Below are 15,614 nucleotides of genomic sequence, written 5' to 3'. Positions count from 1 at the left end.
AGACAGATAGATAGATAGATAGATAGATAGATAGATAGATAGATAGATAGATAGATAGATAGACCGACAGATAGATAGATAGATAGACAGACAGACAGACAGACAGACAGACAGACAGACAGACAGACAGACAGATAGATAGATAGATAGATAGATAGATAGATAGATAGATAGATAGATAGACAGACAGACAGACAGACAGACAGACAGACAGACAGATAGATAGATAGATAGATAGACAGACAGACAGACAGATATATAGACAGACAGACAGATAGACAGATAGATAGATAGATAGATCCTGATAGAACCTGTAATACTTTTTTCATGATAATAATTTTACAAAACATTTCTATTTCAAATAAATAACTATTTCTGAATCTAATATCTGCTGAAAATTACTTAATTTTTACATATCACAATTACATATTATCATATTTTTATATTTTGTTTATTTATATTTATTTATTACATATTAAAATATTAATATAAAATATTTCAGACTTCTTTTTTTGAAAAATCATGTATATTTTTTACACTTCCACTGACCAAATTTAATCACCTCGCAATGGCATAGAAGCTAAAAACTTAAATAGGGTCAGTTTTGATTTTATGTCAACTTCAAGCACTTGACAGCATGAAAAATAATAACAAAAAAATAATAATAATAACAATACTCTACGGATAAGAACATTTGTGAAAACTCCTAAGCACAAAATCCTCTGGCTGATTTAAGCAATAGTGTTTGTTAAACTTAATGATCCTGTTGGTTAAGTAAAGCACCAATTTACTTACTAGAAATGTACTAGTAATTTACTAGTTACTTGAGAGAAGTCATCTGGTTATGTAGCTAACGCACAATACTTGCAGTACATATCATGACTCTAGGTAAGTTGAACACTGTTCAAGAGAAGTGAAATTAAAGACGTTTCCTCAGGCGATTAAAAACTACTTGAGAAACAGATCCACTGTTTACTGAGAATCATATTTCATAACCCTTTCTGAACAGCTCAAATGGCTTCTTTGGAATTACATTAAATTAAATCCTATCACAAGAGCTTAAGAGGTAGAAATACTGTACCATACTGTAATCATAATGAATTTCATAGCAACTAGGAAAACATTCTCTTATGTTATGATATTACTTTACTAAGCATATGAAAGAACAATTTTCACCTGGCAGACATAAAACAGGCAAATCCTATCAACCTTTGTTGAACTAAATGATATCTAGAGTATGCAGACACCATAGCAACCACCTAGCAACCGTATACATCACGCTTAAAATTCTCAGAACATAAAAAAGACAAAACATTTATAATGTTACAAAAGATTTGTATTTCAAATAAATAATGATTTCTGAAGGATCATATGACACTGAAAACTGGAGTAATGGCTGCTGAAAATTAAATTTTTTTTTATCACATTTACATCACAATTACATTTTATTATATTTTATGTTTAATTTTATTTAATTATATTTAAATGTTTTAAATATTAAAACAGAAAACAGGTTTATAATACATTTTATTTTTTATATTATTTCAAAATATTACAAATTTTACCATATTTCAGCCTTTTTCAGAAACGTTTTATTTTTATTGAACCTTTTGTGTCGCTGGGTACAACAAAATAGCAACAAAATAGCTGTTGAACAATCATATTTCTTAATGAATATTCAAAATAATGGCAATTTGCATGTAAACAACTGAAGAGGTTGTATTTAATAATAATAATAATAATAATAATGGACTAATAGACAAAAATACTCAAATTATTATTAATAAATTGAATATATTAGGAAAGCTTTTTAACTTTTACATTTATTTATTTTATATTATAATTGTTAATAGGCATATACATGAAAAAAATAATGATGCTGACCTTTGTACCCCTCTCTTAAAAAATGTGAACACATGAACTTAATATATTTATATATTAAATTTATATATTTCATTAAATACCCTCCAAGCCCACATTCACATGGATGCTGAACATTTTAATAAACTGTTCTGTGAACAAAAGTATACATAAACCAGAGAAATCCCACACATGCACAGATATTTTCTCTATTTTCCCGATGTAAACACGCAGTAAGACCCAAGAGAGTCTTAATCTGTAGACCTACACATTCAACCAGTGGTTCACATGAAAATACGGAAGACAAATATTATTATTATTATTACATTATAATATATTCAAATAATGCTACGTCATTGCAAATTTGCTATTTCTGTTTCAAACATGTTGGAGGTTAAACTGTAGGATAATTTGAAGCGTGAACCACCCTTTTCTTCTCTGCTTTGCATATTGAAAGTAAACATCCAAACCTACAGGGCTTTGCAAATCATTTACATGAAGATCGGAGCAGAGAACCTTCCCCGTCTAAACCAAAACTTTTCACAGGAACCAAGTTCAGCTTTGTAAACCATAATTAGTGGTGCTCACTAATCTAAACCATATAGCATAGAGTTTGATCAAATCCAGTGTGTCCTCAGCTGAAAGCACTGTTATGTTAAGGCAGTGATTACACTGGTTCTCATGTCATCAGAATATTGTAAATGATGCAATTCTGATCATAATTACAGTAATCATAATTACAGTAAAATATATGGAGCACTGTGGTTTTAATTGCACTATACAGGTAAGTATACTGTACGATTTAATTGCATTTCTGCCACTCGGATTATATATATATATATATATATATATATATATATATATATATATATATATGAGAATAGTGACATGGCTGTAAAACAAATATATTTCATTAGGGAGTAATGAAAATAAGGTCAAGGAGCATGCAAACACAACTGAAGAGGTTCCCCGTCTCATGTAGACATCCTAAAATCAATGTAATATTAATTTAATCTGGATTAAATGCACAGTAATCAGACATATCAGATTGGTGTACATGTAATCAATGCCAATGTTTGTATAATCTGTTGCTCAAATGCGGTTGATAGGTGTTGTTTGAAAATGCCACAGGCCTGACTCAAGGACAAGTGCCATGTAAGAATAAACACATCTATATACACACACACACACACACACACACCCAACACAAAGCAGCGTTGACTGCGGTGACATCACTCTATGCCGTCATAAAACACCAATGGGAAATTCCAACATGACACAATCAATGGAAACAAAGGGCCCTGCCCTGAAGACGCGGCTCAACCCTACAAGAGCAACCCTATCAGCTGAACAGAGTTTCTCGTACCCTGACTGTGAGCTCAGAAGAGATTATGTTTGCTGTCACTAAAAAAATCTAAAAAAGCTAGATTTTTGCCATTTAGCGTGTTTGGTGCGTGCAAGTTGTCTTATTAAGACACAATGCTTGTGAAGTTTGGTGAATCCAGATACTATTTTTCTCCAACAAACATAAAAACATCCACTGAGCAAATTACATACATTTGTCTTTAGATTAGGTTAGAATGATAGTATGTAGGTTGTATATTATAAAGATACATGCATCTGTAAATGTGACTAAGATGAAAACCAATGCTAACAGATGAGATCTGCTTTCAACAAACAGTGTTGAACAGTGTATTTCACACTGGTAAGAGCCCTTAAAAACAAAATGTGGGACTGGTAAAATGTTTACAATAACATAATATTTTAGTGATTAATACTTTGATTGCAAAAGACTTTCATGACATCTGGTTATCTTTGAATGACTGGTTATAAAGGCAGGTGCTGTTTGCACCCATAATGTATTGACTAGCAGGGGTTCATTGCTAAAGCTAACCAGCTAGTAACCCCCTATTGGCTGCTGTGTGCATTAAAGGGATAGTTCACCCAAAAATGTGATGTTTATCTGCTTGTCACAATCTATCTACAATCTCAATTAGGAGTGTCAATGGTCCATTTGAGAGATAGGTGGCGGTAATGCACTTATAAGTCTGCGATCCGGCATAAAGCAAGAAGAAGAAGAAGACGCGTCACATGCCGGAATTTGAGAACGCGCTCAGGACAGTTCGAACATTGCGGTGAATCAGAGGTAAAAAACTATATAAATACTGTTCAGTTTCTTGCACAGATCGATCGTTTCGTGTCTTTACACATCAATGTATCGTCACGAGCCACAGGGTTTAATTTGGTTTTGTATGTGTATGTTTTTTTGACTCTCAAAGCCGTGATACCCATTCACCTCCATTATATGACTGACAGACTGCAACAGTTTGAGTTAAAAATCTTCGTTTGTGTTTTCTTCTGAAGAAACAAAGTCACCTACATCTTGGATGCCCTGGGGGTAAGCAGATAAACATCACATTTTCATTTTGGGGTGAACTATCCCTTTAAACTACTGAAAGCCAAAAAGGCCAAAATTATTGAGTGTGTTCCACTAGTGTTTACAACCAGCTGAGGTTAGAAGGGCCTATTTTCATAAAAATTTAAACATACTTTATAACTGATTCTGATTGCACGAGCCATGTTTGAAATGCAGATAATTGCACACCTATGATTGCACATTATATATAAAGGTGCCAAGTTGCTACATTGCATTTCAGATTTCAGTCAGGCTAATAGACAAAATTATTCAGATTTTTAAAATTAATGAATGAATGTAAATATTTCCAAAATTATATACTCTATATTACATTATTTTATATAAATATTTTATATGTTATTATAATTATTTGTATATATTTTATATTATTATTTTATTTTATTATTTTTTATATTATAAAATATTTAGTGCTGTCAACCGATTAATCGCGATTAATCGCATCCCAAATAAAAGTTTTTGTTTACATTATATATGCATGTGTATTGTGTATATTTATTATGTATATATAAATAAACACACATACAGTATATATTTTGAAAATATTTACATGTATATACATTTATATATTTATATTATATTTAATATATAAACATAACATATTTTTCATAAATATATACATGCATGTGTTTGTATTTATATATACATAATAAATAAGCACAGTATATACATACAGTATATATTGTGTAAAGAAAAACTTTTATTTTGGATGCGATTAATCGCGATTAATCGTTGGACAGCACTAAAAATATTTAATATAATTTTTTATATATTTTATATTAAGTATATATTATATTTAAAATATTTAATTTTTATATTTTTATATACATTTTATATTAAGATGTGCCATACTATAATTGCTCTGATTATTATTAATCATAAATGTAAATATTTTGACAAGTTTTCAAGTTTTATATTTTTATATTACATAATTATTAAATATTACTTTTAATATATTTTCTATTGTAATATTATTTTCTATTGTTTTTATATATTTGATAGAATATTAAGATTGGATTGGACACTGATTATTATTAGTAAATGTAGATACTTCCAACATTATTTTTCACTTTTATATTTTTATATTAAGATGTGCCTGTAATGTAAAGTCTCTAGTAGCTTTTTGTTTTATTAAAGTCAAATATATTTCACAGTGAAAATCTATAACAATATTGCAATATTTAATTAATCACTATTGGTCTTACCTCATCTGTTTCTGGCTCCAGCAGATCCCCTGGTTTGGACTCAGTTTCTGCCTCAAATAAATATGTGTGCATTCTGTTTTCTGTAGAGTTGTGTGGGCTGGAAGCTTCAGGTTCAAATCCGATCAGATCATGCACAGACACCTGATCTCCGTTTGGTTCTTGGGGTCCAGGATGACTGGACTTTGATTCTGGCTGTAGAATGTGGTCAGGAGCAGCAGGAGTTTCTCTGGATGGAGATGAGGAACATCTCGACCTAGTTCCCCATCTTCGGGGTTTCACTGAAAAGTCATCGTAAGTCACTTGTGTGAGTCGAGGCGAGACGTCAGCAGGCTGGACGGTGGAGACCAGAGTCTGTGACGCATCAAACGATATTAAATCATAACTCGTAGGCACTTCCTCTCGTAATCTCTCTGCTGCTTCACACGTTTCCATCTCCATCTCATGTTCTCGTTCCTGTTTTCGTTTATCTTCTTCTTTCTGTATTTCAATCTCTTGAGTTCTTCTTCTCTCTTTTTCCATCTCTTTTTCTTTCTTTAGTCTCTCCAATTCTCGTTCTTTTCTCAATCTTTCCTCCTCTTTCTGTCTTTCAATCTCTTGAGTTCTCCTTCTCTCTTCTTCCATCTCTTTTTCTTTCTTTAGTCTCTCTAATTCTCGTTCTTTTCTCAGTCTTTCCTCCTCTTTCTGTCTTTCAATCTCTTGAGTTCTTCTTCTCTCTTCTTCCATCTCTTTTTCTTTCTTTATTCTCTCTAATTCTCGTTCATTTCTCAATCTTTCCTCCTCTTTTTGTCTCTCCAATTCCTGAATACTTCTCCTCTCTTCTTCCATCTCTTTTTCTTTCTTTAGTCTCTCTCTTTCTCTTTCCTGTCTCAGTCTTTCTTTTTCTCTCTGTCTCTCCTCTTCCATTCGTTTTCTTTCTTCAATTTCTCTCTCTTTACGCAGTCTCTCTAATTCTCGTTCTTGTCTCAATCTTTCCTCCTCTTTCTGTCTTTCAATCTCTTGAATTTTTTGTCTCTCTTCTTCCATTTCTTTTTCTTTCCGTATTCTCTCCATTTCTTGTTCTTGTCTCAATCTTTTCTCTTCTTCCATTCGTTTCCTTTCTTCCATTTCTCGCTGTTTATTTAACCTCTCTTCTTTTTCTCGTTCTTGTCTCAGTCTTTCCTCGTCTTTTTGTCTCTCCAACTCCTGAATTCTTCTTCTCTCTTCTTCCATTTCTCTCTCTTTCTTTACTCTTTCTTCTTCTTCAATCCTTCTCTTCTCCTCTTCAATCTGTCTCTCTCTCTCTTTTTCGGCCTGCCTCCTCCTCTTCTCCTCTTTTCTTTCTTCTGCAATTCTTCTCTTTTGTTCTTCTTCTTGCTTTCTCTTTTCTTCCACCTGTCTTTTCTTTTCCTCTTCCTGTTTTCTCTCTTCCTCAGCACGTTTCCGTTCCTCCTCTTTCTGTCTCTCTATTTCTCTTGCCTTCCTCTCCTCCTCCAAAAGTCTTTCCCTTTCCCGCTGTTGTCTTTCTTTCTCTAACTGCTCATCTTTTCTCTGTTTTTCTTCTTCTTCCCTTCTCTTTGTCTCCACATCTAAGCTCGTCCCAAGCCTTCGGTAAACAGGAACAGGGACATAGTCCTCCTCTTCATCTTCATGGTCTTCCTCTTCTTCTACATTCTCCACACTAGCAGCACAGTTCTTGATTTCTGCCATACTTGGTGGTTTGTCAATAGGCACCTTTTCTGTCGCTGCAGGTTTTTCAGATGATCTCTCATTTGGTGTCTTCTCAGATGGTGGACTGCAAATATAAGAGTTTGGAAATATGTTATAGCTTTGGAAATAAGGACAACATAAATCTAGAAATATATATAAGTATACATACTTAACATTCCTGCCAACATTTCCACTGGCCTCACCACAAAATAATTTAAATGTTTATGTTTGCTAAGAATAATTTTTATATTTGTCATTAAATGTTTTTTTTGTTACTGCCACAGTAGGCCAATACAAAAAGAATATTTGCAACAAATTATTCAACTACATTATTCATAAACACACTTTTTTTCTGATAAATTATTGCATAAATCATAATTGATTGGTTTATACTGATGTTTTGAAGACTATAGCAAATCACTTTTTTAACAAAATCAGTTAGTCAGCTAGATAACATTATCTTGGTGACAAATCCGCAAAATAGACAAAAATCAAACGTTTAGGTTAATTGTGAAACATATTCTAAATAAAAATGTTTATGTTAGGCTACTAAATAAATGAAAAAAATAACATTTTGTCACATATTTAACTGAAATATTCGTTTCTGAATTATTCCGAGCTTTTTTTAACGAATCTGCTGAATGAATGGCTCATTGACTCATTTACATGTTTCGTTCCTGAATGATTCAGCGCTTTTTCAAATGAATCTGCGGAATGAATGCTCACTGAGTCACGCGTTTGTTTCGTTCCTGAATGATACAAGCTTTTTCAAACAAATCATGATTCACTGACTCGCTCACTTGTTTTGTTCCTGAATGATTCAGTGCTTTTTCAAACGAATCCGATGAAGGAACGGCTCACTGACTCGCTCGCATGTTTCGTTCTTGAATGCATAAGAATGAATACAAAAAGAAAACCTGTCATGATGTTTGTGAAGCTGTTTCTTTTGGTTCAACGACCATTTGATTTGAGAACTTGATTTGATTACCGGTGTGATGTGTCAAATCATTAGTCATAACAGACATAGCTGAAGCTGAACAATAGCTGAAACGTTTTCTAATATGATTGAAATACAATTAAGAGATGAAAATGAAACAGGCTTCACTAACCTTTTAGGACCACCAGTGGATGGCAAGCGTGTCCTGGGCACGTCCAAGCTCAGATTCTGGATTCTCTGTTTAATATCAACAGATATTTCAGAAGCTGGATTGTCTCTTTTGTCGAAAATGTCCTTGTGCTGAGCTGCTGTAGATCGATCGAAGAGAAGGCTGATCCGTCTCTTAATGCTGCCTCCGCTGACGTCCTCGTCTCCCATCTCTCCTGTATCCACCGGAAGCTTCGAAGGCTTGGACTCAGAAGGAGAAAGTGGCGGCCACTCTTTCTCCATCTTGCTGGTTTCAGTATCTCTCCTCACCTCCTTCTCGGGTTGAGACGGTGACTCAAACTTGGAGGTCAGCTCAGCAGAGAGACGATTCCGAGGCGGCCAGCATCGTGAAGACACTTTGACGTCTGCTTCAGTCTTGGCTGCTTCTCCTTGGTCCTTCTGGTTGAGAAACTTTTGATCCTGAGAACCCAAAGATTTTGCTCTGCTCCTGGGCTGAACGTCCTTCACATCTTCAGCGGTCAGAGCAGGCTTTGAGTTTGGACCAGTTTGGTTATTATAACCAGGACTCTTAGTGGGTTCTGGTTTAGGTTTAGCCAATAAGTCAGGTTTTGGGCCGAGTGGAACGGGTTTAGGAGCTGCAATTTGATTAGACTCATTTACTGTGCCATTTGAGCCTGATTTTTGGGATTCTGATAGATTTGGACCACCAGCACCAGCTTTTTTTATATCAAAAAGCGCTTCAGAAGAGGCGGCTCGATGGAGCTCTCTGCTAAAGTTGGTTTTTGGGGCCCGGATTGGGCGGATGGTGGAGTTTCTTTGCAGGGCAAATGGTTTAGGCATGAGGTGGGGTTTTGGGCGCAATGCTGGCTTCCCAGTGTCTCCAGGGAGTGCAGAGGCTGAAACTGAAGGTTTGTCTGGGTTGATGAGCGATTGGCCCATTTCCCTTGTGGTCGCCCCCATCCATGCAGCCATGGCTATACACCTGGATGGGAAAACAAAAGAGAAACACCCCTGTGGGATCTCAGTGGTATTAACATACATCTTTGGGATGTTACCATAAACATGCACTCTAAAAAAATGCTGGGTTGTTTCAACCCAATGTTGGGTCAAATATGGACTAACCTAACTGTTGGGTTAAAAAGCTCATTTAAAAATGTAACCAAAATTTAACCCAACTGTTGGGTTAGTCCATATTTGGAAACACCCCTGTGGGATCTCAGTGGTATTAACATACATCTTTGGGATGTTACCATAAACATGCACTCTAAAAAAATGCTGGGTTGTTTCAACCCAATGTTGGGTCAAATATGGACTAACCTAACTGTTGGGTTAAAAAGCTCATTTAAAAATGTAACCAAAATTTAACCCAACTGTTGGGTTAGTCCATATTTGACCCAACATTGGGTTGAAACAACCCAGCATTTTTTAGAGTGTGCTTGCAAAAGACACAAAAAAAATCACCATATAAAATAATTACAAAAAACATATAAATAACATAAAATAAAATACTTTTATATTATATTCTCTTATCAAATCTCTTTTGATCACTTGTTGAGTTGAGAAACTCTGAAAACTTGTGTCAGTGTTTTATGCATGCAAATGTGTCTGCAAAGGGAAAAAAAACACTGTGATTAGATTTTTCAAATAAAACAACTAGAGTAAGTTTAACAAGAAAATACTATTTTAGTCTTCAAAGCTTCATGTGTAATTCAGTGTGTTACTTGATGTTTCTTTGTAATTATTTGTAAAATTTACTAGCAATTTCTGATTGAAAATTGTTCCATCACCAATTATTTTTCAATGTCAATGCAAGAATAATTTAGCTAAATGCATGACTAACTTTAACACATTTAAAACTTGAGGAATTTTTTGAAAGTTTTGAGGAATTTTCAAGTAGATCTTTATCTTATAAAGCTAAAATATATATATTTTTTGATGAAAAATTAACACCTATGAAAATTTTAGGCAAGTGTGTATAGCAGTCATGAAAATCTGAGGTTAAATGTCAGTCATATTAGATACAAGAACAGTTTGTTATTAATTAGATTGTTAGGTTTTTGTTTGGCACTTTTCAAATGAAGTGCCATTGCATTTAATTTCTTTTTTTATGATGATATATTCTTTCCTCTTAAAGCAACCTAAAAACGCCCACACATTGTGCTGATCACTTCAGTGGCTCGCAGGTAGTGCAGTCAAACGATTAATCGCGATTAATCACATCTAAAATAAAAGTTTTTGTTTACATAATATATGACTGTGTACTGTGTATTTTTATTATGTATATATAAAAGCACACACATACAGTATATACTTTGAAAATATTTACATGTATTTACATGTATATATTTATATTCATGTAATTTATGTTATATATAAATATATTTATTATATAAACATAACATATTTTTCTTAAATATATACAAGCATGTGTTTGTATTTATATATACATAATAAAAATACACAGTACACAGTCATATATTATGTAAACAAAAACTTTTATTTTAGATGTGATTAATCGCGATTAATCGTTTGACAGCACTACTAGCAAGACAACAAGGAAACCTCTGAGCATCAATATGAATGCAGTACAAGTGAGATAAGGAAAGTGTTACGTAATATCCATGAAGTAGTCAAATGTTTTTGGATGGTTTAATCAATATGCATTCTGGAAAGATTTGTTTGAATGTTCTAAGTCAGCTCTTCTGATTTAGATCACTAAGTAAATAAATAGTCACTTAGTGGACACTTTTAGGCATCATGAAGCATTTTCGCTTTCAGTACGGACAGAAAAAGATGTTAGGACCTGCTTAGGACTTTAGCTGGTTGTTGTGCTCTAACCAACACAGTGGTTTGTATGGTTAGTTTTAGAAATTTGCCACTATTTGTTAGCTGCTGTAACTACAACGTTACATGGCGAAAAAGCTTTTTTCTCAATTAAAAGCCATTCAAAAGATCTTCTAAACAGAATATCTAAACATGCTTAACATAAAATGAATTTACTTGTGCAGATGATTTCAGAGAACATATCCTGAATACCATTTATATTTTATTTCACTATTGGTAAAACATTTTTTTTTCATGTTTTAAGCACAAACCTTACATACAGTTATAGATTCATGCTATATATATAAAAAAATATATATATATATATGAAAAAAGAAAATTATTATAAATAATATTAATTAATAAATACATCTATTTAATATAAATACATTTTATTTAAGATATATGCTCTGGAAATATTTTTTATATCATTATATCATGTAAATCATCATTTTGTGTTAAGCCTATTAAATAAGACAAACTGCTGATTAATACAATTCATTTTTACATTGTAAGAAAAGTCATTATATAATAGTACGTTTTTCATTAGTGCCACATTGCAACTTCCTTGCTACTGCTATGCAGGCTAATGGAGATCTCTAGAGGGATATCAGACCTTTTTGGTGGAGACAGAATGAATGAATCAATGCACACTTCAAAGCAGCCAAAAACATATTAAAACGGCGCTCTCTGCGAAAGACACAAAAGGCCAATCCAGTCGGTTGAGCTCTCTAAGGCCATCTTACTCTGGTTGGGCTAGATTTTTAAGTTTTTCCATTCAATTAGGGTTACTCAAACAAGAAACGACTAGACGTTTCTCTGCAGGCTATTTATACACACCCTGCATGACCCACAATATATGACCAGCATCACTTTCACCCGATGTTTGTCTGATATCAGCAGTCTGCATGCAGACAAACACCATCACATGGAGAAATTACTCATTTGCAACCAGTCATGCACTAGCCTGAAATTAACTGAAGCAATCCGAATGTTGACATTTCGAAACCGTCGCCCATATTCTCTTACACTCTAAAAAATGCTGGGTTAAATACAACCCAGTGCTGGGGTTACACAAACCCAGCAATTGGGCTGTTTTGACCCAGCGGTTGGGTTACTACCCAGAAGGTTGTGTTAAACATTTAACCCAACCGCTGGGTCAAAACAACCCAATTGCTGGGTTTGTCCCTATTTTACCCAGCACTGGGTTGTATTTAACCCAGCATTTTTTAGAGTGTATCATCGTGCAAAACAAGTTAGAGCCTGGCTTGTTGTGAGAGTTTTGAAGAAATCCCTTCCCCAGATTGACAAAGTTAGGCAAAGCTGAGTTAACTTAGTATACTTTCTGACTTCCATTGGCCACAAATGCTTCAGGTGAAGACACTGAAACATTATCCACAGGTGAAAAAATGCTCACTTCTCATATTTTGGCTTGGTGTAAATGTGTCTTCGTTCAACAAACCAGTCCAACAGCAAGCTAGTATTGTCAGATGAGAAATAGCTGGACAAAATGTGTTATCCTCAAAATAAATCGCAATACTAATAGCTGGCAGCCAGCAGTTATCAGACAATCCCTTATCGGTATTTATTGGAGTTGCTGCCTAAGCAGCATTTCTATGCAAGATTTTGAAAATGACAGCTTAATTACTTGAGCAACCTCAGAAAAAAATGTCCACACATTTGGACACACTTTAAGTAAATTAGATCATTAAAATGCATACTGTCTTTCTCTGCTTACTGAGATCCAGTGATTTTGACCTGGGATGGTCAAAGGACAGAGCTAATGTTCAAAGTAAGTAAGTTCACACAGCATGTAAGATCTGCAGAGCTTACACTCACCAGGATCATATGCAAATTATTATACACAATTTTACATGCTGAGCTTATAACATGGCCAGTGCGTGTGTGGAGAGGAGGTTTATTTATTTAACTGCGTTTCTGTCACGCTTCTCTGAATTTACATAGTTAAATTTCTCAATAACCTTTTAGTTAGAAACTTTACTAATAACCGATGACATTATATAATTAATTAGTTAATCAATTAAATGCAGAATCAATTATCTATAAATGGCATCAAACTCAGATTCATATATTAATGTTAAAGTTAAGCATTATATAATGTTATCGACTTGTTAATAAGGGTTTTACATTTATAAAAAGCAAAGAGTGGGGAAATAGAAAAAAGAACAGCTTATATAACAGGAGCACAGTAATCTGCACCTGTTGGTTGGTAATAAGTAACTTATGAATAAGTGCCTCTTACAATAAACCGTCTTTGAACCCTGTATAATTTCCAGCTGTGGGAAAAAAGCACTATTTTGGCAGTTTAGTCCGGAGGTACTATTAAGTATACAGAACGATTAACAAAATAAATATTACAACTGAAATAAGTATACAGTTTATTTACATTAGAGAGTGAATGAATGTTGTCATTAGCATATTAAATACACAAATAAACAAGTTGAAATAATGTGCATTTACCTGTATAGTGATAGAATTATTCCATGAGATTGTACATATAGATTCTAAGCTCAAATACACGTCTGCGTCCTTTTGGATTGTAGGTGTGCAGCTCAAACACTAAAGAAAGGAGGGCGGGTCGCAAATGTACGAATCCTACTATGGCGAATGCTTATCTCATGAATATTAATTTTACGTTCTCTGATAACGTTACGGGAGGAATGTCCGCTCCTAGTTAATATTCATAAGACTCCGGCAGAGCCTGATTCTTTTATTTGAGAACGTCTTTGCCTTTCGTCCAATCATCAGGCAGCTTGGCGAACGTCACGGTACGTAATTAATATTCATGAGCCAGGCCTGGAAGGGCGATTCCTGTCAGCAGCGCGAGCAGCGGCGGTCTCGAGGTGTTGCGCGCGGTCACTCCTCCTCTCATAAACGTGCTCAGCCTTCAACCGGAAAAACCAGTTAAACTGAATGGAAGGAGAAAGACACGGGGTGTGTAGAAAATACTGTATGAGATGGGAGACACACAGATATAGGTACATGTTCCATGATAAACTATTAAATGACGATGCGTGGGATCTAATTAAGTTGGCGTGAATATTTGTTAAAGGGATAGTTCACCCAAAAATGAAAATTCTGTCATTAATTACTCACCCCCCATGTCGTTCCAAGCCCGTAAGACCTTTGTTCATCTTCAGAACACAAATTACGATTTTTGATCAATTCAAAAGAGCTCTCTGACCCTCCATAGACAGCCAGGGAACTACCACAGTCAAGGCACAGAAACCTATAAAGGACATTGTTAAAATGGTCCATGTGACATCAGTAGTTCAACCATAATTTTAAGAAGCTATGAGATTATTTTTGTGCGCAAAGAAACAAATAACGACTATTCAACGTGCTCTTTTGGGACAGTCTGCCGCCATTATCAAGAGTATGGCGCATACTTGTGCATTCCTCTGCTTGGAAACAAGGCGCAGCACATGCGGTTTTTACAGGCAGGAAAAGCATGCACATGCATCGTGATACTCTCCAAAATGGCGGCGCTGAGGAGAATTGTTGCGTAAATTCGTTATTTTTGTATAACTATCCCTTTAAGGCTGTTAAAGCGGTTTTAAATAGCAACAGTACTTTGTCAGCCAACATCATCGTTGGTCTTTACAAACTTTTATTTTCTAGCTAAATGCTTTTTGTTTTTGTCTTTTTTAAATACTGTTTTACTGATTTAGGATGAAATGTGGCATGCCATTTGTCCATATTTTATTGAGGGATGAGTATAATATCTATCTATCTATCTATCTATCTATCATTTTTTATATTTTGTGAATCATAAGCAAAGGACATCAAATGTATTGTTTATTTTGTTGTTGCTAATTTAACCATGCGTTTAGGGTTGTCTTAAGACTTAATGTACATTTGGTGTGACATAACATACAGTTAGACTTTGGTCAAATGTCAACTTTTTACAGGTTAGTTAGTGGTATAATATCTAACTAGTAGAATGAGATATCTATACTGTAGTGTTAGCACTTTTACTTTGTTCAAACAAAATCTATAACAGCGCCAATTGGATTTATATGATTAATATGCAGTTCAGTCTGATTTAATATTATATATAATCGAAAAGTTTATAGTGAATTTTCAATATATTTATGCCTCCACTGCAGCTGTGTACAGATAAATTTTTTCCCCTTGACAGAAGTCTATAGGAAATGAAATAACGAGTCAGGAACATAAACAGGAAACACAAACGACTAGTGGACTAAACAAATATAGATTTCAGAAAATCCATAGAGTAGATGGGTCAGATAAATAGTGCTGTCATATCGACCTGTAGATTCATGATAGAGCCATGATCAATAGAGCCATGCATGTGAGTTAATAATTGCTGTTAGTGACCACGAGTTGGTGTCTAAGTATCTTTGATATATTGTTATAGTTTTTTAGTTAATATTTTTACATTTTTCATTTACAACTATATATATATATATATATATATATATATATATATATATATAATCACATATATAGTATATAG

The 15,614-nt window shown here is 34.1% G+C and overlaps 1 protein-coding gene across 1 annotated transcript in view; it reads right to left on the bottom strand.

The window, feature by feature from the left end:
• Positions 1-13,671, bottom strand: part of LOC107594566 (trichohyalin-like) — a 29,828-nt gene extending 16,157 nt beyond the window's left edge. Inside the window, exons 1-4 of the mRNA XM_016284658.1 lie at positions 13,595-13,671; positions 8,295-9,272; positions 6,865-7,270; positions 5,500-6,786 (exon numbers count right to left, since the gene is read on the bottom strand). Coding sequence (XP_016140144.1) covers positions 5,500-6,786; positions 6,865-7,270; positions 8,295-9,262 — 2,661 coding nt within the window. The 5' untranslated portion in view covers positions 9,263-9,272; positions 13,595-13,671. The remainder of the gene's footprint in view (positions 1-5,499; positions 6,787-6,864; positions 7,271-8,294; positions 9,273-13,594) is intronic.
• Between the last annotated feature and the right edge of the window lie 1,943 nt (positions 13,672-15,614).

The sequence above is a fragment of the Sinocyclocheilus grahami genome, unplaced genomic scaffold (genome assembly GCF_001515645.1).
Source record: "Sinocyclocheilus grahami isolate Dianchi unplaced genomic scaffold, SAMN03320097.WGS_v1.1 scaffold186.1, whole genome shotgun sequence".
NCBI classification, from domain to species: Eukaryota; Metazoa; Chordata; class Actinopteri; order Cypriniformes; family Cyprinidae; genus Sinocyclocheilus; species Sinocyclocheilus grahami.
Note: the sequence above shows the minus strand (reverse complement) of the source record. Positions and strands in the feature narration are given on the sequence as shown.